A 26,384-nucleotide genomic window follows, 5' to 3' on the forward strand; every position below is an offset into this window, starting at 1 on the left:
TAAATGCCCATATATCCTATCTCTAAGAATATTTTTCAACAGCCTTCCCACCAGAGACAAAAAGCAAGCTTGTCTATAATTACCCGGACTATCCCGACTACCTTTTTGTATAAAGGGAAAACATTCGCCTCCCTCTAATCCTCCGTCACCATTCCCGTGTACAACGAGGACATAACGATCGTACTCAGATGCTCAGCAATCTCTTCCCTCGCCTCGTGGAGCAGTCTGGTGAATATTCCGTCAGGCCCCTGGGACTAATCCGCCCTAATGTATTTTAACAACTCCAACACCTCCTCTCTCTTAATATCAACATGCTCTAAAACATCAACCTCACTCATATTGTCCTCACCATCATCAAGTTCCTCTCATTGGTGAATACCGAAAATAAGTATCCGTTGAGGACCTCGCTCACTTCCACAGCCTCCAGGCACATCTTCCCACCTTTATCTCTGATCGGTCCTACCTTCACTCCTGTCATCCTTTTTTCCTTCACATAATTGAAGAATACCTTGGGGTTTTCCTTTACCCTACTCGCCAACGTCTTCTCATGTCCCCTTCTTGCTCTTCTCAGCCCCTTCTTAAGCTCCTTTCTTGCTTCCCTATATTACTCAATAGACCCACCTGATCCCTGCTTCCTAACCCTCATGTATGCTGCCTTCTTCCACCTGACAAAATTTTCCACCTCACTTGTCACCCATGGTTCCTTCACCCTACTATTCTTTATCTTCTTCATCGGGACAAATTTATCCCTAACATCCTGCAAATTTATCCCTAAACATCGACCACATGTCCATAGTACATTTTCCTGCAAAAAAGCAACATCCCAATTCACACTCGCAATTTCCAGACTGATGGCCTCATAATTTGCCCTTACCCGATTAAAAGCTTTCCTTACCTCTCTGATTCTATCCTTTTCGATGATAATGCTATATGCCAGGAGATCGCAGGCAAAAGATTGTGAGAACAGGTTATTATTAACTTTCCCCGTATAGACTCAGTCGCATACTGCCAAAGAACCACGGGAAGTGTTTGTGAAAGATGTTCAATACGTCGAGTTCCCGAAGACAGAGAGAGCAATACTTAATTTCCTTCTGCGGAACGAGACAGGACAGCCCTCCAGACTATCCTCAACACCTCCAAACTTCATGTCATCAGCAAATTTACTATTCCATCCCTCCACTTCCACATCCAGGTCATTTATAAAAATCACGAAACGTAGGGCTCCCAGAACAGATCCCATAGGCACAGCACGGGTCATCAAGTCTATAACCACTCTCAGCCGTCTGTGAGCAAGCCGGTTCTGGATCTACAAAACAATTCCCCTTTGTCTCTCATGCCTCCTTACTTTCTCAATAACCCTTGCATTGGATACCTCATCAAATGCTTTGCTGAAATCCATATACACTACATCCACTGATCTACCTTTATCAATGTGTTTAGTCATATCCTCAAAATAATTCAATCAGGCTCGTAAGGCGCGACCTGCCTTTGACAAAGCCGTTATGCCTATTCCGAATCATATTATGCCTCTCCAAATCATTTCCTAAACTACGGGACATCCTCTTTCGATATACCCATATGCCCAATCTTTTCGGTCCGCTGAAAGTCATCCCTGCAATGCCAAGTATCCATTAAGTACCTCACTGTATCCTCCGGCTCCATACACACTTTTCCATTGTCACACTTGATTGGTCCTATTCTTGGTCTTATCCTATGATTGGTCTTAACCTCACCCACTGAGACACCTGGCACCCGACCAGGTGCATTTTCCAATACTAGATGAAGTACAGCCTCTCCTTCTGCAGCTGTGGCGCTATCTCTGATCAGCAGTGCCACGCCCCTCCTGTTTTGCCTCCCTCCCTGTGACTTCTGAAGCATCGAAAGTACTGCTCTATAACTAACCATTCCTGACGTTGAGCTTCCAAGTCTCTGTAACGACCACCATAGTAAGGCATTTGACAATGTTCCACACAGTAGGATTATTCTGAAAGTCAGGGACGTTTGGCAAGGTGGATTCACAGTTGGCTTGCCTGCAGGACGCAGAGTGTCGTGGTGGAGGGGGCACATTCGGTTTGGAGGGTTGTGTGTCGTGGTGTCCCACAAGGATTGGATCCTGGACGTCTGCTTTTCGTGATTGTTATTATCGACCTGGATGTGTGGGTAGAAGGGAGGGTTGGCAAGTTTGCAGACGGCACAAAAGGTCAGTGGTGTTGTGGAGAGTGTAGAGGATTGTCGCAGATTGCAGAGACACATTGATAGGATGCAGAAGTGGGCTGAGAAATGGCAGATGAAGTTCAACCCGGAGAAGTGTGAGGTGGTACACTTTGGAAGGACAAACTCCAAGGCAGGGCGCAAAGTAAATGGCAGGATACTTGGAAGTGTGGAGGAGCAGAGGGATCTGGGGGTACATGTCCACAGATCCCTGAAAGGTGTCTCACAGGTGGATAGGGTGGTTAAGAAAGCTTAATAGAAATACTATAATCCTAATCCTCTCTCTTTCCCCAGTCTCTGCCGTCACTCTACCCCTATTTCCCTCAATATTTTCCTATCCCTCTCACATTTCCCCAGTCCATCCTCATTCATAACCTCGCTCCCTTCTTTCCTTTCGCCACTCTCTTGCTCCTTTACCGGTTCTCTACCCCCCATTCTATCCTATTTTCCCGCCCACCGCCGTAATATCTCACCTTCCTTCTCCCACCCCTCCCACTATACATTACACCCTGTGTCTCCACGTCTTTCTCCCCGCACTTGCCCCTCTTCATCACTTTTTCCCCCACTTAAGAGCGCGCTCTCTCCCCATATCTTACCCCCCTCTCTGCCTACTATCAATTCTCCTCTCCATCCTCAGTCTTTCGGCTCGCCCCCTTCCGTTCCTCTCTCTCCCTCATTCTCTCTCTTTCACTCCCAGCCGGTCTAACATCAGCCCACTCAGTGCTGAACGGTCGGAAAGAGGGACTTCTCATCAGTGATTTTGAAGATCCGCCCATTGCCTCGGGAACCGCCGAACTATCAGCGACTGCACAAGCAGGTTAGAGTTCACGTTAATGACGTCATTCCGAAGGGGTCACGTGCTGTACGTACAAGTTTTCAATTCCAATACATCTGCATCGCTGCTTCCTCTGGCAGCTCGTTCCATAGACGGACAACCATCTGGGTAAAAAAAAAATGTCACTGAGGTCCACAATTAAATCTCTTTCTGCTGTCACCAAACCCTGTGCGTTTTGATACTCGATTCTCCAAGCGTAATTAAATTGACTCTGCGCATTTACCCTATCTGTGCCCCTCTTGGATTTATACTCCTCTGTAAGGTCACCCCTGAGCTCCAAATTGTAAATTCCCAACCTGTTTGACTCATCTCCATAACTCATCCCTCGGGTCCCTGCAGTATTCCAGTAAATGTCCCATCACTCTTCCCAACTCAGTGGTATGCTATCTCGAGCAGGGCGACCTGGACTGCGCACTGTACTCCAAGAGCGGCCTCACCAACGTCTTGTACAACTGCAACGTCACCTCTCGACTCCCGTACTCAGTGTCCGGACTGATAAAGTCCGGCGCTTCAGGCGCCTTCTCCACCGTGCTGATAACAAATGTCTTCATATTTTGGGAACCGTGTACCTGTAGCCCCGTGTCCATCTGTTCTATAACACTTCCCGGGGTTCCTCCATTCAACGTAAATGCCCTACCCTGTTGTTTGTCTGTCTGAACTACGATAGCTCGCATTTATCCGAACTGAATTGCAATTGCTCCTGCTCGGCCACTTCACCAGCTAATCGAGATCCCACTTTAAGAGAAAACTGTCTTCTCTATTTACCACCGACGTTAGTGTTCTCTGCAAGCTCACCAACAGCATCTTGTATAATCTGCTACAATTATTCCATATAGTTGACAAAGAATACTGGTCCCGCCACCTTGGTGAACATCGCTAGTGACGGGCTTCCAGTCTGAGAAACGAACGATAACATTAAACATTTCCTCCTACCGCCGAGTCAATTGTCTCTCCAATCAACCATCCTTCCCAGCGTCGCACACCATCTTCCAGAGCTGTGTAAGTTACATTTATCACCCCGTCTTGATCGGTCATCCACAATCAAACTGGTCAGACAGATCTCCTTGGATGCCACATCATCCCCAGACCAGTCTATCATCTGAGCCCTTCTTGATAGCCTTGTTCAAGCCGCTTAAATCTTTGTTAAATTCCATGTACGGTAAATCTAATACCTGTCAAATCATCTTGACAAGACTCCATGGGTCTCACGCCATCGAGTTACATTCTTCCTCTTCTGTTTTCTACTCTCCCTATCTTCCTCTCCCCTCCCATATCACCGCTTCGATCCTTCTTCTTCGTTCTCCACCTCCCTTTCATCAATCTTCAATCTGCCATCTGGGTCTTCACTATGAACTTGTTAAAACCAGCGTAAATTTTATCTTCCAATCTGAACACATCAAATTCCCTGCAACCCTCACCATTACACAGAGTAGGCTACCAACTGGAAGCATTAAATGCCTAATCGATTTTTCCAATACCTCACTTCGACTGCACTGCTCTAGTGGGCTGCCCTGGTTCCTCACTCAAAAAATAGAAACTGTTCTGCCCGTGACCGCAAGATTCTGCAGACCGTTGTGGACAGAGCTGAGCACAGCTCTGAAACAGCTTCCCCTTCATGAATTCTGTCTACGCTTCCTGCCTCGGTAAAGCAGCTAGCAGCATCAGAGAACCACCTCCAGCTACACCGGAAATTCTCTCTTCTGCACCCTCCCATCGGAGGGAACATGAGAATGCAGGTCTCACTAGGCTCAAGAACAGCTTCTATCCCACTGTTATCAGAATATTGAACGGTCACCTACTGTGATAAGATGCACTATTGACCTCACAATCTACCTCTACCCGGACCTTGCCCCTGTTGTCTGCCGGCACTGCAATTTCTCTGTAACTGTGGCACTTTTTTCTGCATTCTGTGATTGATTTACCTTGGTCTATTTCAATGATGTGATCTGTATCCCAGTGGCCACACATTTTAATTCCACAACCCATTCCGATTCTGATATGTCTATTCTCAGCCTTCTCTACTGTAAAGGTGAAGCCACACTCAGGTTGGAGAAACAACACCTTATATTCCGTCTGGGTGGCCTCCAACCCGACGGTATGAACATTGACTTCTCAGACTTCCTCTAATGCCCCAACTCACCCTCGTACCCCATCCGTTAATTAATTTATATACACACATTCTTTCTCTCTCTCTCTCTCCTTTGTTTCTCCCTCTGTTCCTCTGACTATTTTATGTTAAGATGGAGTGGTAAATTGGATTCGTAAATATGCAGAGAATGCTAAGGTAGGTGGAGTTGTGGATAATGAACTCCCTCTGTCCCTCTGAATATACCTCTTGCCCATCCTCTGAGTTTCACCCCCCCTTGTCTTTCTTCCCGGAACTCCTGTCCCATGATCCTCTCATATCCCTTTTGCCTATCACCTGTCCAGCTCTTGGTTCCATCCCTCCCCCTCCTGTCTTCTCCTATCATTTTGGATCTCCCCACCCCCCTCCAACTTTCAAATCCCTTACTCACTCTTCCTTCAGTTAGTCCTGACGAAGGGTCTCGGCCTGAATAGTCGACTGCATCTTTTCCTACAGATGCTGCCTGGCCTGCTGCGTTCACCAGCAACTTTGATGTGTGTTGCTTGAATTTCCAGCATCTGCAGAATTCCTGTTGTTTGTGGATAATGAAGTAGGTTTTCAAAGCTTAGAGATAGATTTAGGCCAGTTAGAAAAGAGGGCTGAAAAATAGCAGATGGAGTTTAATGCTGACAAATGTGAGGAGATATATTTTGGTAGGACTAATCCAAATAGGACATACGTGGTAAATGGTAAGGCATTGAAGAATGCAGTAGAACAAAGGGATCTCGGAATAATTGTGCATAGTTTCCTGAAGTGGAATCTCTTGTGTATTGTGTGCTGAAGACAGCTTTTGGGATGCTGGCCTTTATAAATCCGTGCATTGAGTATTGGAGTTCGGACGCAATGTTGAAATTTTACAAGGCATTGGTAAGGGCAAATTTGCAGTATTGTATACAGTTCTGGTCACAGAATAATAGGAAAGATATCAACAAAATAGAGATAGTACAGGGAAGATTTGCTCGAATATTACCTGGGTTTCAGCTCGGTTTTATGGTTTCAGCACCTAAGTTGCAGAGAAAGGTTAAACGAGTTCGGTCTTTATTCTTTGGAGAGCAGAATGTTGGGGGTGACTTGATAGACGCATTTAAAATTAGGAGGGGGATACATAGAGTTGACAAGGATGTGCTTTGTTGCATTTGGAGGTGGGGGGATTCAAATAAGAGGACATGAGTTGAGAGTTGTAGGTCAATAGTTTAGGGGTAGTATGAGAGGGAACATCTTTACTCAGGGAGGGGTAGCTGGGTGGAACGAGTTTCCAGCTGAAGTGGTTGGGACAGGTTCGCTGTTGTCATTTAAAGTTAAATCATATAGCTATATGGAGCGGCAATAAAATGGAGGGTTTTGGACTGGGTGCAGGACGGTGGGACTAGGTTCGGCACGGGCTAGGAGAGCCGAGATGGCCTGTTCCCGAGCATTAATTGTTATATGGTTATATAGATAAGTGGCTCATTTTGGTAGATCAAATATGATGGTAGAATATAGCCATGGCCATAGTCATAGTCATAGTCATACTTTACTGATCACGGGTGAAAATGGTTTTCGTTGCAGTTGCACCATAAATAATAAATAGTAATAGAAATAGTAGTAGTAATATTACTATTAGTAAATAGTAAATAGTAATAGTCATAGAAATAATAAATAGTAAGAGAATAGTAATAGGCAATAGTAATAAATAGTTAAATAGTAATATGCAAATTATGCCATTTAAGTATGAAATAAGTCCTGGACCAGCCTATCGGCTCAGGCTGTCTGACCCTCCAAGGGAGGAGTTGTAAAGTTTGATGGCCACAGGCAGGAATGACTTCCTATGACGCTCTGTGCTGCGACTCGGTGGAATGAGTCTCTGGCTGAATGTACTCCTTTGCCCACCCAGTACATTATGTAGTGTATGGGAGGCATTGACCAAGATGGCATGCAAATTAGACAACATCCTCTTCTCAGACACCACCGAGAGAGAGCCCAGTTCCATCCCCACAATATCACTGGCCTTACGAATAAGTTTGCTGATTCTGTTGGTGTCTGCTACCCTCAGCCTGTTGCCCCAGCACACAACAGCAAACATGATAACACTGGCCACCGCAGGCTCGTAGAACATCCTCAGCATCGTCCGGCAGATAAAAAGGACCAATGTCTCCTCAGGAAATAGAGACGGCTCTGACCCTTCTTGTAGGCCTCCTCACTTTCTGGGACCAGTCCAGTTTATTATCAATTCGTATCCGGAGGTACTTGTAATCCTCCACCATGTAATACCATTAATGGTTATACACGGCAGTGTGGAATATCAGATGGATCCTGGAGACGGGGTCCATATGACACTTAAAACAGCTACGCAGGTTGACTCTGTCGTTAAGTAGGTATATGGTTTATTGACCTTCATTAATCGTAGAATTGAATTTTGATGCCGAAAGGTTATATTGCAGCGATATAACATAGAAAATAGGTGCAGGAGTAGGCCATTCGGCCCTTCGAGCCTGCAATGCCATTCAGTATGATCATGGCTGATCATCCAACTCAGAACCCTGCACCAGCCCTCCCTCCATACCCCCTGATCCCTTTAGCCACAAGGGCCATATCTAACTCCCTCTTAAATATAGCCAATGAACTGGCCTCAACTGTTTCCTGTGGCAGAGAATTCCACAGATTCACCACTCTCTGTGTGAAGAAGTTTTTCCTCATCTCGGTTCTAAAAGGCTTCCCCTTTATCCTCAAACTGTGACCCCTCGTACTGGACTTCCCCAACATCGGGAAAAATCTTCCTGCATCTAGCCTGTCCAATCCCTTTCGGATTTTATACGTTTCAATCAGCTCCCTCCTCAATCTTCTAAATTCCAACGAGTATAAGCCTAGTTCATCCAGTCTTTCATCATATGAAAGTCCTGCCATCCCAGGAATCAATTTGGTAAACCTTCTCTGTACTCCCTCTATGGCAAGGATGTCTTTCCTCAGATTAGGGGACCAAAAGTGCACACAACACTCCGGGTGTGGTCTCACCAAGGCCTTGTACAACTTCAGTAGTACCTCCCTGCTCCTGTACTCGAATCCTCTCGTTATAAATGCCAACATACCATTCGCCTTTTTCACCGCCTGCTGTACCTGCATGCCCACTTTCAATGACTGGTGTGTAATGACACCCAGGTCTCGTTGCACCTCCACTTTTCCTAATCGGCCACCATTCAGATAATAATCTATTTTCCTGGTTTTGCCACGAAAGTGGATAACTTCACATTTGTCCACATTAAATTGCATCTGCAATGAATTTGCCCACTCAGCTAACCTCTCCAAGTCACCCTGCATCCTCTTAGCATCCTCCTCACAGTTAACACTGCCACCCAGCTTCGTGTCATCCGCAAACTTGGAAATGCTGCATTTAATTCCCTCATCTAAGTCATTAATATATATTGTAAACAACTGGGGTCCCAGCACTGAGCCTTGCGGTACCCCACTAGTCACTGCCTGCCATTCTGTTAAAGTCCCGTTTATTCCCACTTTTTGCTTCCTGTCTGCAAACCAATTCTCTATCCACATCCATACCTTACTCTCAATACCGTGTGCTTTAAGTTTGCACACTAACCTCCTGTGTGGGACCTTATGGAACCCAGCTCAGACCCCACGTGGAGTAATGTGCTCTGTTTGGGTCGCCTCACTGCAGAAATGATGTGGAAACAATCAGAAGGGTGCAGAGGAGATTTACAAGGATGTTGCCTGGATTGGGGAACATGCCTCATGAAAACAGATTGAGTGAACTCGGCCTTTTCTCCCTGGAGCGTCGGAGGATGAGAGGTGTTCTGATAGAGGTGTATACGATGCTGAGTCGCAGTGATCGTGTGGATGGTCAATGGCTTTTTGCCAGGGCTGAAATGTTTACCACAAGAGGACACAGGGTTAAGGTGCTGGGGAGTAGCTACACAGGAGATGTCAGGGATTGTTTTTTTTTTTTTTTTTTTTACTCAGAGAGTGAAGAGTCCTTGGAATGGGCTGCCGGCAACGGTAGTAGAGGCGGACACGATAGGGTCTTATAAGAGACTTTTGGATAGGTACATGGAGCTTAGGAAAATAAAGGATATGCAGGAAATGGGTCAGCCTTGTTATTTCAAAGGTAGTGACATGTTCGGCACACCTCTGAGGGCCGAGGGCCTCTTTTGAGCTGTAGGTTTCTATGTTTCTGTCTCTAAGCCCAGAATTACACCCACCCCCAGCTCTTGGTTTCTCTCTTCATCAGCCTGTTCATCTGCTGTTTTTTGGTGTCGGTCTGACTGCCATGTCAACACGGACTTACTCAGACAAAGAACCCTTCCCCTTTGGAGCTCCGAGAGGCAGATAATCCTCAACAGGATGGACGGCAGCGAGACTTACATGACTAAGAATTTAGCTTAGACGGACACACCGTCTCTTTTCCGAGTGGAGAAGAACAGAAAGAAGGAACGAGAGAGTTTAAATCTAAGTTCGTCCACGAAGGCGTGTAATAGGAGAGTGTGGAAGGAGCTTCTCTCTACGTCTGGCCATGGAGGAGGGTGTGGTGTGATGCAATAGTAAGGAGGGGTATTTTCTCTGTGTCAAACCCCGAGGGTGTGTGATGAGGCAGTGCGGAGGAAGCTTCATTCTGTGTCTGATCCCTGGAGTGTGTGATGGGACAGTGTGGAGGGAGCTTCACTCTATGTTTGACCCAGGGAGTGTGTGATGGGACGTTGTGGAGGGAGATCCACTCCCTTAGTGACTTACGCTCCCTGCTCTGTGGAGGAACAAAAAAACAGAGAGCGGTTTGGACTTTACGTGTGGGACGAGCAGGGTCCTAGGCAGATCAGGGAATCTGGCGAATCTCCGTCACCCCTCCCTCCCTTGCGAGCTACCCCGTCTCCGGTACCCACTCCCTCACTTCGCCGTCTCCATCATCCACTAACGGTCCACCCATTCTCCGTGACACGCTCCATCCTGAAAAGCCCTGACAATCCCCGTCGCTCCCCCGTCCCCACACGGCTCCCTCTGTGTTCACAGGCAATTGTGGTGACTATGTGGGAGAAATTACGCGTTGTGCTACACTCCCCCCCCCCCCCGCCCTTATAACGGATATCTGTCACCAGGTTCTGAGCCTCTCCACAGCTCGACATGCACAAACCGGTTGTGTGTTTCCACCACCAGCGGCTGCAGTCTCATCACCCTTTCACTGGCCTCCTGTCCCCTCCCCTTCCTTCCTCTTCCCTCAGCGCACCAGCCGGTCACATACACGCCATCTCCGAGAGACACACACAATTCGGGACTACTAGAAGGCCAACGTTCTGGGTATTGGTGAGTTGGGAGACTGGGGCAGGGAGGGAGCTTCGCGCAGTTTCTGACTCCAGTAGAGTGTGCTGCCATGGTGCGGGGGTTAATTCGCTTGTCTGACTCCAGAGGTGCGGTGGGTCGGTGTAGAATGAGTTTCTGTCCGAGTCTGTCCCCGAGACTGTGAGATGGGGGCGGTGTGAAGGGAGATTCACTCTGTGTTTCACCCCCAGAGTGTATGTTGGGACGGTGTGGAGGGAGATTCGCGCTGTGTCTGACCCCGGGAGTGTGTGATGGGACGGTGTGGAAGGTGATTCACTCCGAGTCTGACCCCGGGAATGTGTGATGGGACGGTGTGGAGGGAGCGTCACTCAGTATGTTATTCCAGGAGAGTGTGATGGGATTGCATGGAGATAGCCTCGTTCTGTCTCTATGTTGAGTCATAGAGATAAGTCGGAGAATTTCGGCCTTTATGCAGACTCCAGTCAGAGATAGGGTGCAAAAATGGTAACTCACACGTTCTGCTCAAAAGGCTGCAATCTGAACACCCTTTCTGTGGCCTCCACTCTCCTCCCCTTCCTTCCGCTTCTCTCAGCTCACCATTCCTTCTCTATGATTCTTAACTGTGTGAGTGCGCAGCCGGAGCTCCTGGTCTACATAGTTACCAATGAAATCGATATGTATAGGGAGGTGGTCCTGCAAAGTGAGGTCACGGATTTAGCAATTAAATTAAATATATTGAATTTAAAGCTGTTAAATATAGCTATTGAATTTAATTTAATTAAATGACAGGACCACTACCAGTCCCAGTGAGGCCAGACAAAGGAAAGTCATGCAGCTTAACACGTGGTTCAAGAGTTGGTGTAAGTGGGAGGGCTTCAGAACTTGGAATCATGAGAAAACTATTGAAAATCATTGAAAGTTTACAGCAAAGAAACAGGCCTTTTGGCCCCTCTTGCCTGTGCCGAAACATTCTTCTGCATAGTCCCACTGACCTGCACCTGGACCATATCCCTCCATAAACCTCTCAGCCATGTACCTGTCCAAGTGTTTCGTAAATATTAAAAGTGCGACCGCGTTTACCACTTTATCTGGCAGTTCATTTCACACTCCCGCCACTCTCTGTCTGTAGAACCGTCTCCATAATGTTCCCTTTAAACGTTTGTCCATTCACCCTTAACCCTTGACCTCTGGTTTCTCTCTCCCCGAGCTTCAGTGGAAAAAGCCTGCTTGCATTCACTCTATCTATACCCATCATAATTTTATACAGCTCTGTCAAATCTCCCTTCATTCTTCTACGCTCCAGGGAATAAAGTCCGAACCTATTCAACCTTTCTCTGTAACTCTTTTTTTCTCTTGTCAACATCCTTGTAAACCATATTTGCACTCTTTTAACCTTACTAATATTCTTCCTGTAAATAGGTGACCAAAACTGCACACAATACGCCAAAATCGGCCTCACCAATATCTTATACAACCTCACTATAACATTCCAACTCTTATACTCAATACTTTGATTTATAAAAACCAATGTACCAAAAACACTCCTTATGACCGTATCTACCTGTGACGCCACTTTGAGGGAATTTTGTCTCTGTATTCCCAGACCCCTATGTTATACTGCACACCTCAGTGCCCTACCGCTTACCTTGTATGTTCTACCTTGGTTTGTCCTTCCAAAGTGCAATACCTCACACTTGTATGTATTAAACTCCATCTGACGTTTGAAGCACATTTTTTACAGCTGGTCCAAATCCCTCTGCTAGCTTTGAAAACCTTCCACACTGTCCACTACTCCTCCAGTCTTTGTATCATCAGCAAATTCGTTGATCCAATTTAGCAATTATCATCCAGATCGTTGATACAGATGACAAATAACAATGGACCCAGCACTGATCCCTGTGGCACACCACTAGTCACAGGCCTCCATACTGAGAAACAATCCTCTACTACCACTATCTGCCTCTTTCATTCACCCAATGTCGAATCCAATTTACCACCTCTCCCTGTATAACAAGCGACTGAATATTCCCAACTAATCTCCCATGCGGGACCTTGTCAAAGGCCTTACTGTTGTCCATATAGACAACATTCACTGCCTTCCCTACACCCACTTTCCTGGTAACCTCCTCGAAAAGCTCTAACAGATTTGTTAAACACGACCTACCACGTACTAAGCCATGTTGACTCTCCATAATAAGTCCCTGTCTATACAAATACTTGTAGATCCTATCTCTTAGTACTCCTTCCAATAATTTACCTTCTAGCTATGTCAAATTTACTGGTCTGTTATTTCCCGAATTACTTTTTTTTTGCCTTTTTTGAACAAGGGAACGACATGAGCTATTTTCCAATCCTCTGGCACTTCACCCGTGGATAGAGACATTTTGAATATACCTGCCAGGTCCCCTACAACTGCAACAAAGTCTCCTTCGAGGCTATACCCTGTCAGGTCCTATGGATTTATCCACTCTAATTTGTCTCAAGATAGCAAGCAGCTCCTGATCTTCATTTTGTATAGATTCCATGACCTCACTACTTGTTTGCCTTATTTCTATTGACTCTCTATCAATTTCCTTCATAAACACAGACGCAGAAACCTATTTAAGGTCTCCCCCACTTATTCAGTTTCCATACATAGCCGATCACTCTGATCTTCAAGAGGACCAATTGTATCCCTCCCTATCCTTCTGCTCTTCATATACCTGTAGAAGCTCTTTGGATTAATCCTCCACCTTGACTGCCAAAGCAACCAAATGTCTTCGCTTAGACCTCCTGATTTCTTTCTGAAGTTTTTGTTGCACTTTTTCTGTTCATCAAGCACGCTGTTTGCTCCCTGTTTCCTCTGAATGTTGTACATCTCTCCAATCTTCCGGCACCTCACCCGTAGACACCGACATTTTAAATATTTCTGCCAGGGCCGCTGCAATTTCAACACTAGTCTCCTTCAAGGTCTGGGGGAATACCCTGTCAGGTCCTGGGGATTTATCTACTCTGATTTACCTCCTCCTCTTCAATCTGTATAGGTTCCATGACCTCACTACTTGTTTCCCTTATTTCCATTGACTCCATGCCAGTTTCCTTAGTAAATACAGATGCAAAAAAAAAAAAAAAACATTTAAGGTCTCCCCCATTTCTTTTGGTTTCATACATAGCCGACCACTCTGATCTTTAAGAGGACAAATTTTATCCCTTACGGTCCTCTTCCTCTTAATATACCTGTAGAAGCTCTTTGGACTAACCTTCACCTTGACTGCCAAAACAACCTCATGTCTTCTTGTAGCCCTCCTGATTTCTTTCTTAAGTTTTTTTTTTTGCACTTTTTTTAACTCCTCAAGCATCTTATTTGCTCCCTGTTTCCTCTGCATGTTGCACATCTCTCTCTTCTTCCTTATCAGACTTCCAGTATCCCTCGGCAGCCAGGCTTCCTTACTCTTTCTCACTTTGCCTTTAATCCTGACAGGAACCCACAAACTCCGCACTCTCAAAACTTCTCCTTTCAAGGCTTCTCACTTACCAATCACATCCTTGCCAGAGAACAACCGGTCCCAATCCACGCTTCTTAGATCCTTTCTCATTTCTTCACATTTGTTTTTTTTTTTTTTTTTCCAGTTTAGAACCTCAATCCAAAGTCCAGATCTATCTTTATCCATGATCAAGCTGAAACTAAAGATGCTACGATCACTGGAACCAAAGTGTTCCCCTAAATACACTTCCGTCACCTGTCCTAACTCGTTTCCTATTAGGAAATCTAATATTGCGTCCTCTCTAGTTGGTATCTCTACATATTGGTTTAGAGAACTTTCCTGAACACATTTTACAAACTCTAACCCGTCTAGACCTTTAGCCGTATGGGAGTCAAATCAATATGTGGAACATTAAAATACCCTACTATCACAGCTTTCTGTTTCCTGCAGTTGTCTGCTATCTCTCTGCAGATTTTCTCCTCCAATTCTCGCTGACTACTGGGTGGTCTATAATGTAACCCCATTAATGTGATCATACCTTTCCTGTTTATTGCCTCCACCCATATGGCCTCGGTAGACAATCCCTCTAATCTGACATGTCCGAGCAGTGCTGTAAATTTTTCATCTTCCCCTTGTGTCATTGTTTCTTTGTCAAGGAAGGTGGGTTCTGTACAGAAGAGATGGAACTCTTACAGCTAAACTGGAGGGCTGCTAATGTCTGAGTGGGAAGATTTGTCAGTATTTTGGGGAAAGTTTGGAGGGCTTTGGGGAGAGTTGTTAAACTTGAGTTACAGGGGGAGGGATTCAGAGTTCTAGTGCAGATAGCAGAGTCGGTGTGGAGACAGATGTTGTAAAGTCCTCAGACGAAGGCAGTAATCAAAAGGTTAAGCAGGATGGACTGGTGCCCCTGCGCTGGGTACATTTCAATGCAGAAAGATTTAAAGAATGGCAGGTGAGCTCAGGGCACGAATCAATACATTGAATTGTGATAATGTGGCTATTATTGAGACTTGATTGCAAGTGAAGAAAGCTGGTCGGCATAATATTTCGGGGTTCCGTATTTTTATCGTCAGAAAGTGGAAGGATTTAAAGGAGGAAGAGCGACATTACTAGCAAGAGAAAATGTCACGGCAGCTCACAGTCAGTATAGATAAGAGAACTCGTCGAAGTGAGGCATTATTAGTGAAAATGAGGAATAACAAGAATATGACTATGTTCATGGGGCTACATTACAGTCCGCTGGATTAGGAGGAGCCAGATCCCACTCTCCAGCGACCTGCGACCTCCAACTATCTCTCTCCAGCACTTTCTCCCCACTCTCACTGCTCTTCCTCCAGGCGCTCATATCCCTCTCGAACTCCGTTTCGCACAGCATCAATCCCACTCCATCCGCAACAACCCCCTCACCTCCCTTGCCTTCTCTCTCTCTCAGCTGCACATCTGCTGTTTGATGGTGTCGGTCTGACTTCTCTGTCTCCCCGACAACGGTTGCCTCCCTTTCCTGAGCTCAGAGACGCTGAGAATCCTCGACAGGATGGACGAGAGCGAGACTTACATGAACTTCGCAAAAACGAACTCAGGCATCCTGAGAAAGGCATCCCGAGGTGAGTGGTGCACAAAAAAAGGTGGCGCGGGGTGGGGGGCGGAGTGGAGGGTGGCACTCTCTGTGTGTGACCACGAGACTGTGTGCTGGGACAATATGGAGGGAGATTCAGTCTGTGTCTGACCCTGGCAGTTGTGATGGGACGGTGTGGAAGGAGCTTCAATATGTGTCTGACACCTGAAGACTGTTTTGGATTATTGACTCCGCGCTGGTCTCCTTGAATGTGTGATGGGGCGGTGTGGAGGGAACTTCACTCTGTTGCTGACCCCGCACCTATGCGATGGACAGTGTGGTGGGAGCTTCACTGTGTCGGACTACGGATTGAGTGATGCAGCACTGTACAGGGAGTTACACTCTATACCTGGCCCCAGGTGTGTGTGATCGGACGGTGTGGAGGGAGCTCATCTCTCCCCACTCTATCTTCAATCTGCAACTCTCTATCCTCCATTCTCTACCGCTAACTTTCCCCGTTCTCTACTTCTTTCTCCCAGATATTCTGAGCTCCACCTATTCAGAGCTGAAAACTGGGAAAGAACAACCCCTCAGCAATAAGGAACAAGATCCCCCCGTTGCCTCGGGGCGCGGCGAATTGCCAATCACTGTACAAACAGGTAAGAGTTCGCGCTAACGTCATGCTGGAGGAGTCTCGAGTCATCTGCCCAAGTGCCCCGCTTTCTAATGTATCCGCCTCGACTAATTCTCTGTCAACATGTTGCATAGACTGACCATCATCTGGGTGCAAAAGATTATCACTCGCTCCCCAATTAACTCTCTTTACCTTCGTAAATCGCCCTCTACACTCTTTCCAGCTCAGCGGCATTTTTCCTACTGCAGGGCGAAAAAAAACTGTAAACCGAACCCCAAGTGCACCGAACACCGACGGCTTGTACATCTGGGACGTGACCTCCCGATTCTCGTACTCTGTGCCCTGGCTGATGACGATCAGTGTGTCAAACGCCCTCTTCACCGCCCTGCCTACCTGTGACACCTCTTTCTTGGACCGTGTTCCTGTACCGTGTGTCTCTCTGTTGTACAACACTCCTCATGATTCCTCCCGTTCACTGTGCAAATCATGTCCTTTTGTTTGTCCTCCTGAAACACGATAGCTCGCACTTATCGGATCTAAATTTCATTTCCTCCTGCTCGGCGCACTTTCCCAGATAATCGGAATCCCACTGAAACAGAAAACTGTCTTCATCGTTTAGTAGGCTACTAACGTTAGTTGCATCTCAGAGCATACGAACCGCGTCTTGTATAATCTGTTTCAAATGGTCGATAGAGTTGACATTGATCAATTGTCCCACCATCGAGCCCTTGCTGAACATGGCGGGTGACGGGCTCTCTGTCTGAGAAACGAACTTCAACGCCAAACCTCTGTTCGTCAGGCCGAGCCAATTGTATATCCAGTCAGCCATTCCTCCCAGCGTCGCCCATCATTCTCCAGAGCAGTATGTCATCGAGCCCTAATCTGTCTTCCCCGGTCAAATCAACCCGGGAACTCACCCTGGGTCTCATACCATCTCGAATCTCTCTCGTCATCTATCTTCCACCCTTCCTATCTTCCCCTCTCCCGCCCTCTATCACTCCTCCGTTCCTTCTCCATCTCTCCCTACCTCCATCTCTTCCACCTTCTACAGCGATCTTCTATTTGGAACCTTGTGAATGGACTTGTTAAAGTCAGCGCACATTATGCCTACCAATCTGCACAAATCAGTTAGTCAAATCTCCCTGGGGACCACACCATTATGCAGAGTAGCCTACACATTTGAAAAATAATTTTAAAAAAATGCCACATTGAGTTTCCTATAAATCACATCTGTTACAATGCTGTCATGAACCGTCCTGGTTCCTCAATCCAAATATAGAAAATGCTCCCCACGTGACAGCAAGAAACTGCGGAACGCTGTGGACACAGCTGAGCAGATCTCGGAAAGCAGCCGCCCTTCCAGGGACTCTGTCCACACTTCCTTCTACCTCGATAAAGCAGCCAGTATAATCAAAAAAACACTCTCGGACATTATTTCTTCTGCACCCACCCCATGGGAGAGACGATACGAAAGCATGTCTCACTGGAACATGGAAAATCGAAATCTACAACACATTACAGACCCTTCGGCCCACAATGCGGGGCCAGCCATGCAATCTACTCTAGAAACTGCCCAGAATTTCCCTCCCGCCTCGCCCCCTATTTCTCTATCTAAGAGTCTCTTCAAAGACCGTATTGTATCGGGTCCCAACACCGCCGCCTGCTGTACATTCTACGCACCCACCAGGTTATGTGTGAGAAAACTTACCCCTCGCAATCCCTCGGTACCTATTTCCAAACACCTTAAAACTATGCCATGATCAAGGCCTCCCTTCATCTTATGCACCGTTATCGGGTCACCTCTGATCCTCGTCGCTTCATGGAGAAATGGTCAAATTCATGCAACCCATTTTCATAATTAAGGCAACATCCTTGTAAATCTCCTCCTGATTATCCACATCCTTGCTGTAGTGAGCTGACCAGAAATGAACACATGTGGGGTCTGGGGTCTGACTAAGGTCTCATATAGCTGAAACTAGTCTCAGAGAATGTTTTTATCCCATTGCTTTCTGACTATTGACCGATCCGCCATTACGAAATTAGGGAGTATCGACCACATAAATTCGGTACTCGTGGCGTTTGCATTTTGTTGTTTGCCTGATCTGCACTTTCTCTGTAACTGTGACATTTTATTCTCCATTATGCTGTTGATTTGCCTTGTTCTACACCAATGAAGTGACCTGTATCTCTCGATGCAGCTGGGAGCTCTTCTGTTTGTGATCAATATAGAAAATAGAACATAGAATAGTACAGCACAGTACAGGCCCTTCGGCCCACAATGTTGTGCCGACCCTAAAACCTTGCCTCCCATATAAGCCCCCACCTTAGGTACTTCCATATACCTGTCTAGTAGTCTCTTAAACTTCACTAGTGTATCTGCCTCCACCACTGACTCAGGCAGTGTATTCCACGCGCCAACCACTCTGAGTAAAAAAAACCTTCCTGTAATATCCCCCTTGAAAATCCCACACCTTACCTTAAAGCCATGTCCTCTTGTATTGAGTAGTGGTGCCCTGGGGAAGAGGCGCTGGCTATCCACTCTATCTATTCCTCTTATTATCTTGTACACCTCTATCATGTCCCCTCTCATCGTCCTTCTCTCCAAGGAGTAAAGCCCTAGATCCGTTAATCTCTGATTATAATGCATACTTTCTAAACCAGGCAAAGTCCTGGTAATTCTCCTCTGTACCCTTTCCAATGCTTCCACATCCTTCCTATAGTGAGGTGATCAGAACTGGACGCAATACTCCAAGTGTGGCCTAACCAGAGTTTTATAGAGCTGCATCATTACATCGCGACTCTTAAACTCTATCCCTCGACTTATGAAAGCTAACACCCCATAAGCTTTCTTAACTACCCTATCCACCTGTCAGGTAACGTTCAGGGATCTGTGGACATGTACCCCCAGATCGCTCTGCTCCTCCACACTACCAAGTATCCTGCATTTTACTTTGTACTCTGCCTTGGAGTTTGTCCTTCCAAAGTGTACCACCTCACACTTCTCCGGGTTGAACTCCATCTGCCACTTCTCAGCCCACTTCTGCATCCTATTATTGTCTCTCTGCAATCTTTGACAATCCTCTACATTATCTACAACACCACCAACCTTTGTGTCGTCTGCAAACTTGCCAACCCACCCTTCTACCCCATATCTAGGTCGTTAATAAAAATCACGTAAATTGGAGGTTCCAGTACGTCATGCAGGAGGAGTCACGAGTCATCTGCTCACGTGCCCCCGTTTCTAATGCATTCGCCTCGACCAATTCTCTGTCAGCACGTTGCACAGACTGACCATCATCTGGGTGTCAAAAGGTTGTCACTCGCTCCCCAATTAATTTTCTTTCCGCTGTCACCTTAATCTTCTGCGCTCTGATCCTTCAGTCTCCATCTCTGGAGAAAATGACTCTGCGCATTCACCTGGTCTGTGCTCCTCGAGGCTCGATATATCCCTGATGTGTCACCCCTGCGCTCCATGGAATAAAGTGGCAACCAGCACAACCTCTCTCCATAACTCAGTCCCTGGAGTAACTGCAGCAGCCTCGCAAATCACCCTCTGCACTCTTTCCAACTCAGCAGCATCTTTCCTACAGCAGGGCGAAAAATAAACTGAACACCGAACTCTAATTGCACCGAACACCGACGTCTTGTATAACTGGGACCTGACCTCCGACTCCCGTACTCTGTGTCCTGACTGATGAAGGCCGGCGTCTCAAACGCCCTCTTCACCGCCCTGTCCACCTGTGACTCCACTTTCTAGGACTGTGTTCCTGTTCCGTGTGTCTCTCTGTTGTACAACACTCCTCATGATTCCTCCCGTTCACTGTGCAAGTCATGTCCTTTTGTTTGTCTTCCCGAAACACGATACCTCGCACTTATCCGATCTCAATTTCATTTGCTCCTGCTCGGTGCACTTTCTCAGGTAATCGGAATCCCACTCTCAGAGAAAACTGTGTCATCGTTTAGCGCGCTGCTAACGTTAGTGTCATCTGAAAACTTACCAACAGCGTAGTGTGAGATCTATTTCAAATGGTCGATAGAGTTGACAATGATCAATTGTCCCACCACCGAGCCCTTGGTGAACATTTCGGGTGACGGGCTCTCTGTCTGAGAAACGAACTTCAACGCCAAACCTCTGTTCGTCATGCCGAGCCAATTGTATATCCAGTCAGCCATTCCTCCCAGCGTCGCCCATCATTCTCCAGAGCAGTATGTCATCGAGCCCTAATCTGTCTTCCCCGGTCAGATCAACCCGGGAACTCACCCTGGGTCTCATACCATCTCGAATCTCTCTCTGTCATCTATCTTCCACCCTTCCTATCTTCCCCTCTCCCTCCCTCTATCCCTCCTCCGTTCCTTCTCTATCTCTCCCTACCTCCATCTCTTCCACCTTCCACAGCGATCTACTAGCTGGAACCTTGTGAATGGACTTGTTAAAATCAGCGCACATTATGCCTACCAATCTGCACAAATCAGTCAGTCAAATCTCCCTGGGCACCACACCGTGAAACAGAGTGGCCTACACATCTGAAAAATATTTTTTTTTTAAAAAAATGCCACATTGAGTTTCCTGTAAATCACTTCTGCTACAATGCTGTCATGAACCGTCCTGGTTCCTCAATCCAAATATAGAAACTGCTCCCCACGTGACAGCAAGAAACTGCGGAACGCTGTGGACACAGCTGAGCAGATCTCGGAAACCAGCCGCCCTTCCAGGGACTCTGTCCACACTTCCTTGTGTCTCGATAAAGCAACCAGCATAATCAAAAAAAAAAAACACTCTCGGACATTCTTTCTTCTGCACCCTCCCCATGGGAAAGACGATACGAAAGCATGTCTCACTGGAACATGGAACATCGAAATCTACAGCACATTACAGACCCTTCGGCCCGCGATGCTGTGTCGACCATGCAATCTACTCTAGAAAATGCCCAGAATTTCCCTCTCGCCTAGCCCCCTATATCTCTATCTAAGAGTCTCTTCAAAGGCCGTATTGGATCAGGTCCCAACACCACTGCCAGCTGTACATTCTGCGCACCCACCAGGTTATGTGTGAAAAACTTACCCATCGCAATCCCTCTGTACCTATTTCCAAACACCTTAAAACGATGTCTTCTCGTGTGAGCTATTTTCGTCCTGGGAAAAAGCCTCTGGCTATCCACATGATCAAGTCCTCACTTCATCTAATGCACCGTTATCAGGTCACCTCTGATCCTCGTCGCTCCAAGCGGAAAAGTCAAATTCATGCAACGTACTTTCATAATTAATGCAACATCCTTGTAAATCCCCTCCTGGTTATCCACATCCTTGCTGTAGTGAGGGGACCAGAAATGAACACAAGTGGGCTCTGACCAAGGTCTCATATAGCTGAAACTACTCTCAGGGAAAGCTTCTACCCCATTGCTTTCTCACTAATGAACGATCCCCTATTACGCTATTAGGGAGTATTGACCTCATAAATTCGGTGCTCGTGGCCCTTGTACTTTATTGTTTGCCTACTCTGCACTTTCTCTGTAACTGTGACATTTCATTCTGCATTATGCTGTTGATTTGCCTTGTTCTACACCAGTGAAGTGATCTGTACTTCTGGATGCATCTGGAACCTCTCCTGTTTGTGATGAATCTAAGTAATCTGCAAGAAATAGTCGATCGGTCGGTTAGTAACTCTGCAGATGATACAAAGACTGGGGTGTTGTGGATCGTGTAGAAAACCCTAAAATAATCCAGCGGGATATGGATCAGTTACAGATATGGGTTGGAGAAACGGCAGATGGCATTTAACCCGGCCAAAAGTGAAATGTTGCACCTTATAGGTCAAATGCAAAGAGATCTCACACTCTTAATTGTTCGGGCCTGTGCTACACATACCTCTCACATCTAACTCTCTGTTCCCCTCTCTCTGCTCCATTTCTCTGTCCTCACTCCCCTCATTCTCTACCCGTCTCTACTCCTTCTATTTCTCTATTTCTCTCTCACATTCTCTCGCTTTCTCTCCCAGAAGGTATGAACTCCACCTACTCAGTGCTGAACCTTCGGAAAGACGAACCTCTCATCCATGAGTATGAAGATCCTCCCATTGCCTCAGGACCCGCTGAACTGTCAGTGACTGCACAAGCAGGTCAGAGTTCATTGTACTGACGTCATTACGTAGGGGTATGTGCTATACGCACAAGTGTTCAAGTTCTAATGCATCTGCAACGACCAATTCCTGTGGCAGCTCGTTCCATAGACGGACCACCGTCTGTGTAAAAAAAAAAATGTTCTCAAACATGTCCCCAGTAACATTTCTTTCTACTCTCACCTTAGACCTGTGTGCTCCGGTTCTCGTTTCTCCAAGCTTACAGAAAATTAGTCCGCGCATTCACATTGTCTGTGCCCGGCATGGTTTTACACAAATCTGTAAGGTCACCCCTGCTCTACAAGTTTGAAATCCTAACCAGCCTGACTTATCTCCATATCGCAGTCCCTCGAGTCCCGGCAAAAGCCCCGTGAACTCCTTCTGCACTCTCTCCAGCTCAGTACCGTCTACCTGTAGCCCTGTGTTCCTCTGGTCTACAACACTCCGCAGGGTCCCTGCCCACCTTCACTTTCTGGGAACTGTGTTCCTCTCCCGGGGATCCTCTGTTCTATAGCATGCCTCAGGGTCCATCCCGTTCACCGTGATAATCCGACTCTGGGTTGTCTTATTGAAGTACCATAGCTCGGACTTATCCGACGTAAGTTGCTTTTGGTAGTTTCCCAACTAATCGAGATCCCACTGTAAGAGATAACTGTCTTCACTGCTTAAAAAGATCACTGTTCCCGCCACCGACCCCCTTTTCCCCCGATGAACACCGCTAGTATCGGGCTTCCAGCCTGAGACACGACCTTCAACCCTAAAGCTTTGTTCCTACAGCAAAGCTAACTGTATATCCAGTAAATCCAGTGTGGTGTCGCTCACCATCTTCAAAAGCGGTGTACCTTCTCGGACCTTGTTAATAGCCTGGTTCCAGTCTATGTACGGTACAACTATTACACGTGGCTGGCTTGTCCCACCCCCCCCCCCGGTCAAATCAGCCAATCAACTCTCGCTGGGTCTCTGGCCATCTGGCATCTTCCTCCCACTTCTATCTTCCACGCTTCCTACCATCCCCTCTTCTTCTCTCTGTCTCCGTTCCTTCTCCGTCTCTCCCTACCACCCACTCCTCTATCTTCCAGAGCAATCTACCATCTCAGATCTTGGAGATGTACTTTTTAAAGTCAGCATACATTTTATCTGCCAGTCAGGACAAAATAATCAGGCAAATCTCCCTGGGTCCCACACCATTACACAGCGTAGCCTACCAAGTGGAACAATTTAAAGCCTTATTGAGTTCCCTACTGATTACTTCTATCCCCTGTTCTCACGACCCGCCCTAGTTCCTCACTCAAAATATAGAAACTGCTCCGCCCGTGACCGCAGGAAGCTGCAGATGCTGTGGACACAACTCTGAAACCAGCCTCCCCACTATGAACGCTGCCTACACTTTGCTTTTCGAAAAAGCAGCCAGCATAATCGAAGTTTGCCCTAAATCACCTGAATTTTCTCTGTTCTTCACCCACCGCATGGGAAGGAAGGTCGAAAGCATGTCTGACTGGAATTTAAACCATCGAAATCTACAGCACATTACAGGCTTTTCGGCCCACAGTATTGTGCTATCCATGTAACCTACCTTAAAAAGTGCCAAGATATTCCCTAGCACATAACCCACATTTTCTTTTTCCTGATCTCCATGTACCTATCCAAGAGGCTCTTTATAGACCCTTATTTTATCGGCTTCCACCACCGCCGCTGGCAGTGCATTCCACGCACCCACAATCTCGGTGTGAAAAACTTAGCCCTGACATCCCCTCGGTACACCTTAAACAATGACCCCTCGTGTTGGCCCTGGGAATTAACATCTCGCAGTCCATGAGATCAACGCCTCTCATCATGTTATACATCTCTATGAGGTCACCTCTCACCTTCCGTCGCGACACGGATAAATAACAAATTCACTCAAACTATTCTCAGAAGGAAAGCCTGTCCAGGCTACATCCTTGTAAATCTCCTCTGCACTCTCTCTATAGTATCCTCATCTTTTCTGTAGTGAAGTGACTGGAACTGAACACGGTACTCCAAGTGTGGTCTGACCATTATCGCTAAAAATAGTCTAAGCGAGTGCTCCTACCTCACTGTTACCAGACGATTTAACAATCTATTTTTACGTTATTAAATAATCTTCATCTCATAATCAAGGTTTTCTGGCCCTAGCACTTTATTGTGAACCTGCACTGCACATTCTCTGTGACTGTGACACTTTATTGTAACTAGTGGTGTCCCACAAGGATCTGTTCTGGGACCTCTACTTTTCGTGATTCTTATTAATGACCTGGATGTTGGGGGTAGAAGTGTGGGTTGGCAAGTTTGCAGTCGACACAAAGGTTGGTGGTGTTGTAGATAGTGCAGAGGATTGGCAAAGATTACAGGGAGACATTGATAGGATGCAGAAGTGGGCTGGGAAGTGGCAGATGGAGTTCAACCCGGAGAAGTGTGAGGTGGTACACTTTGGAAGGACAAACTCCAAGGCAGAGTACAAAGTAAATGGCACGATACTTGGTAGTGTTGAGGAGTAGAGGGATCTCGGGGTACATGTCCACAGATCTCTGAAAGTTGCCTCACAGGTCGATAGGGTAGTTAAGAAAGCTTACGGGGTTGTTAGCTTTCATAAGTCGGGGATGGAGTTTAAGAGTCGCGATGTAATGATGCAGCTCTATAAAACTCTGGTTAGGCCACACTTGGAGTACTGGGTCCAGTTCTGGTCACCTCACTATAGGAAGAATGTGGAAGCATTGGAAAGAGTACAGAGGAGATTTACCAGGATGCTGCCTGGTTTAGAAAGTATGCATCATGATCAGAGATTAAGGGAGCTAGGCCTTTACTCTTTGGAGAGAAGGAGGATGAGAGGAGACATGATAGAGGTGTACAAGATAATAAGAGGAATAGATAGAGTGGATAGCCAGCGCCTCTTCCCCAGGACACCACTGCTCAATACAAGAGGACATGGCTTTAAGGTAAGGGGTGCAAAGTTCAAGGGGGATATTAGAGGAAGGTTTTTTACTCAGAGAGTGGTTGGTGCGTGGAATGCACTGCCTGAGTCAGTGGTGGAGGCAGAAACACTAGTGAAGTTTAAGAGACTACTAGACAGGTATATGGAGGAAACTAAGGTAGGGGCTAATATGGGAGGAAGGGTTTGAGGGTCGGCACAGCATTGTGGGCCGAAAGGCCTGTACTGTGCTGTACTATTCTATGTTCTATGTTTGTTCTGTATTCTGTGATTGATTTTCCTTGTTCCACTCTAGCGTAGTGATCTGTCTCTCTGGATGTAACTGGGAGCTCTACTGTCTGTGATGTATAGAAATGATGCAGATGAAAATATCGATGGGTGGGTGGTAACTCTGTAGATGATACGAAGATGATGTGTGTCGTACATCGTGTAGAAGAACTGCGAAGATTTGGTGGGATATGTCTCAGCTTTAGATAGTTGTTGGAGACATGGCAGATGGAGTTTAATCAGGACAAAAGTGAAATGCTGCACCTAGGTCGGTTAGATGCAAGGAAATAACATACTATTAAATCCAAGACCCTCAAAAGTTTTGATTCGCAAAATAACTCTCTCTCGCTCCTTTTGTCCTTCTACCTCCCTCACCCACTTTTATCCTTCCCTCACTCTACCCTCTCTCCCTCATGCTCTACCCCTCTCACATTTCTCTCTCTACCTTCACTCAGCTCGCTCCCTCCATTCCCTCCGCTACTCGCTTTCCCATTCTCTCCCTTTTCTCTCAGCGCAATTCTACTCCATTTTAGCGCATCACACCAGTCGCTCAACCTCTCTACTCTCACCCTCTCCATCTATCCCTTCCACCCTCTCACTCCTACTCGGACTCCCTGTATTTCCCCATCAATCCGCCTCTTTCGTGTGGAGAGAGTGTCTAACCACTGATGTATTTGAGATGACTGTATGGAGGGTGCTTCAATCTGTTTCTGACACCGAAATTGTGTCCTGAGACAGTGTGGATGGAAATTTACTCTGTGTCTGACCCCGGGAGTATGCGATGGGACGGTGTAGAGGGAGATTCACTCTGTGTCTGACCCCGGTGGTGTGTAATTGGACGGTGTAGAGGGAGATTCACACTGTGTTTGACCCCTGAAGTGTGTGATGGGACGGTGTCGAGTGAGCTTTACTCTGTCTTTGACCCCGGGAGTGTGTGATGGGACAGTGTGGAGGGAGATTCACTCTGCGTCT

At 46.6% G+C, this 26,384-nt stretch overlaps 1 protein-coding gene across 5 annotated transcripts in view; it reads left to right on the forward strand.

The window, feature by feature from the left end:
* LOC140207244 (uncharacterized) overlaps positions 1-26,384 on the forward strand; it is a 70,066-nt gene that overhangs the window by 8,739 nt on the left and 34,943 nt on the right. The window contains exons 2-6 of one of the 5 annotated variants that reach the window (XM_072275682.1): positions 2,909-3,028; positions 3,883-4,045; positions 15,327-15,498; positions 15,989-16,108; positions 22,079-22,198. In XM_072275682.1, coding sequence (XP_072131783.1) covers positions 15,429-15,498; positions 15,989-16,108; positions 22,079-22,198 — 310 coding nt within the window. In that variant the 5' untranslated portion in view covers positions 2,909-3,028; positions 3,883-4,045; positions 15,327-15,428. Of the gene's footprint in view, positions 1-2,908; positions 3,029-3,882; positions 4,046-10,358; positions 10,455-15,326; positions 15,499-15,988; positions 16,109-22,078; positions 22,199-26,384 lie in introns of those variants that run through there. The other 4 variants (XM_072275683.1, XM_072275681.1, XM_072275685.1 and 1 more) reach the window with 4 other exon arrangements.

The sequence above is a fragment of the Mobula birostris genome, chromosome 13, assembly GCF_030028105.1.
Source record: "Mobula birostris isolate sMobBir1 chromosome 13, sMobBir1.hap1, whole genome shotgun sequence".
NCBI lineage: Eukaryota > Metazoa > Chordata > Chondrichthyes > Myliobatiformes > Myliobatidae > Mobula > Mobula birostris.